Source organism: Cyprinodon variegatus, unplaced genomic scaffold (assembly GCF_000732505.1).
Source record: "Cyprinodon variegatus isolate N-32 unplaced genomic scaffold, C_variegatus-1.0 Scaffold456, whole genome shotgun sequence".
Classification (NCBI taxonomy): domain Eukaryota; kingdom Metazoa; phylum Chordata; class Actinopteri; order Cyprinodontiformes; family Cyprinodontidae; genus Cyprinodon; species Cyprinodon variegatus.
The window spans coordinates 79,243-81,358 of NW_015150909.1; the positions used below are offsets into that span (position 1 = coordinate 79,243).

A 2,116-nucleotide genomic window follows, 5' to 3' on the forward strand; every position below is an offset into this window, starting at 1 on the left:
ACAAACTTATTTTGTTTATCACCAACTTATTTTTGTTTTATCACCAAATTATTCTTGATTTATCACAAACTTATTTTGTTTATCACCAACTTATTTTTGTTTTATCACCAAATTATTCTTGATTTATCACCAACTTATTTTGTTTATCACCAACTTATTTTTGTTTTATCACCAACTTATTCTTGTTTTATCAAAAACTTATTCTTTGTTTATCACCAACTTATTCTCATTTTATCACCAACTTTCTTGTATTGGCTGGTGCTTCTCATGCAACAAATTGGTCAGATTGTTTTTTATGTTGGAAGCAATGGAAAAATTCTAAGACCCTTATTTCAGTCAGTTAACATGCAGTGCTCAGCCACAGGTGGTGCCACAAGAAAACTCCATTCACAGCAGCCCTTTCTCTGGCGTCTGATACAAACACTTCCAGTATTGAACCCACAACTCTTTAAAATCATAGTTTCTCAAAACCAAGTACAAACCCATGCAGTCTTGATAGTTATTAATATCTTAAAATCACATAAATTAAGAATATATGAAAAAAAAGCTACTGCCTTTCAAACCCCATAGGTTGATGCTCTGCATAAAAACAATGCATTTGGTCAATTGGATCGACCGTGAATGCCCTGTATGTCAACATTTGATGTATTCTATCATGAGTGGATGATACTACTAACTACAATTGATAGTGTGCCCCGAGCTTTATAAGTAGTATTACAAATGCATATTTTACTGATATGCATTTGTAAAATGCACAAACTAATTTTACATCGTTGACTTTGAAAGCAGTTAAATGAAAGACACACATACACAAACAAACACATATAATGTATACATTATGTGTGCGTGTCCTTATGTAAACATGGCTTTAGTAAGTTTTGCATTAATCTGAAAGCCAAAATAAATGTAAACAACACAGATACTTAATCTAAAAGAGTGTGGCCTATGTGTGGGTAGTTGCATTCCTGCAGGAGTCTGTGACCATCCATGCATCTCAAAACAGCTCCAGGCATGCATTATACACAGTAATTACATAATGTCCTTCAAAATGCACAGCAGCATAAACACAACACAGGAGATTCTTAATCATTTCATGCATTTTGTTAATTACAAATCAGGGTAGGAATTTTCTTTGTAGGAAAGCAGTTTTATTTTATTTTTCTGAGAGAGAAAGATGTTTGGCTTGATGATCTAAACAATTCCAGCTCCTCAGCCTCTCCTGATCACCCTGACATCAATGTGCACAGCAACAATGAGCAGCAGACAGGCCTCCTGTGGAGGAGCAGCTCTCCCAGGCCTGTGCTCCAATCTCACATTTAGACAGTGGTTTCAGCCCAATGACTCCAGCTGGTTTTCCGTCATTCCACCCCATGTTTATCCAAGAACATTTCAGGACACGCACTGATTACCTGAGTCAACGTGAAGTCTGGGGTCGCACCGCTGCAGATATCTACAAGGTTTTTGGGTTTTTTTGTCGACAAAAGCCATAAAACGAGCAACCACTCCCATCTCATTGTGCTGCATCCCCCCCTGCCCGCAGAGCTTACCAAATGATCCCTGATCCGGCAGAGATTTGGCCAGCGCTTCCCAAACCGACAGGAAGAGCAGCAAACAGGAGATGCGGTGGGGTGGCATCTTTACAGCTACATCTCTCTTTCCCACATCGGCGGCCGTGTTTCCATGTTTCACTGCCCGCCTGCCTTTGACTTTGCTGAGATGCTGCCGCCTTTGTGGGCTTCGCCTTGTTTTTATTGTCTGAGCAGAGAGAAATGTTTCCCTCTGCTGGTCAGTGGTGGAATAGCAGCACACATCCAAGACTTGTCTGGAAATGAGTTTCAGGTTCATCTCATTGATTTACAATATAATCAAAATTGTTTATTTATTAGTGCAACGTGCAGCATCTATATCTGCCCAGTTAAATGTCCAAGATGTATGGATAAATGGAAATGTATATACAAAAGAAAAAACATAGGGGTTAGGTCAGGGGTCTTCAACGTTTTCCAGGCAAAGGACCCACAAACTGATGGCGAGATGGAGCGGGGACCCCTAATTTAATATATATTGTATAAAATTGTGTTATATCAAACTGGTCCTATAGTCAATCTATTACAGATGG

At 38.9% G+C, this 2,116-nt stretch overlaps 1 protein-coding gene across 1 annotated transcript in view; it reads right to left on the reverse strand.

Moving 5' to 3' along the window:
• fam171a2 (family with sequence similarity 171 member A2) overlaps positions 1 to 1,746 on the reverse strand; it is a 17,620-nt gene extending 15,874 nt beyond the window's left edge. The window contains exon 1 of the mRNA XM_015389382.1: positions 1,548 to 1,746. Within this exon, the coding sequence (XP_015244868.1) occupies positions 1,548 to 1,635 (88 nt within the window). The 5' untranslated portion in view covers positions 1,636 to 1,746. The remainder of the gene's footprint in view (positions 1 to 1,547) is intronic.
• Between the last annotated feature and the right edge of the window lie 370 nt (positions 1,747 to 2,116).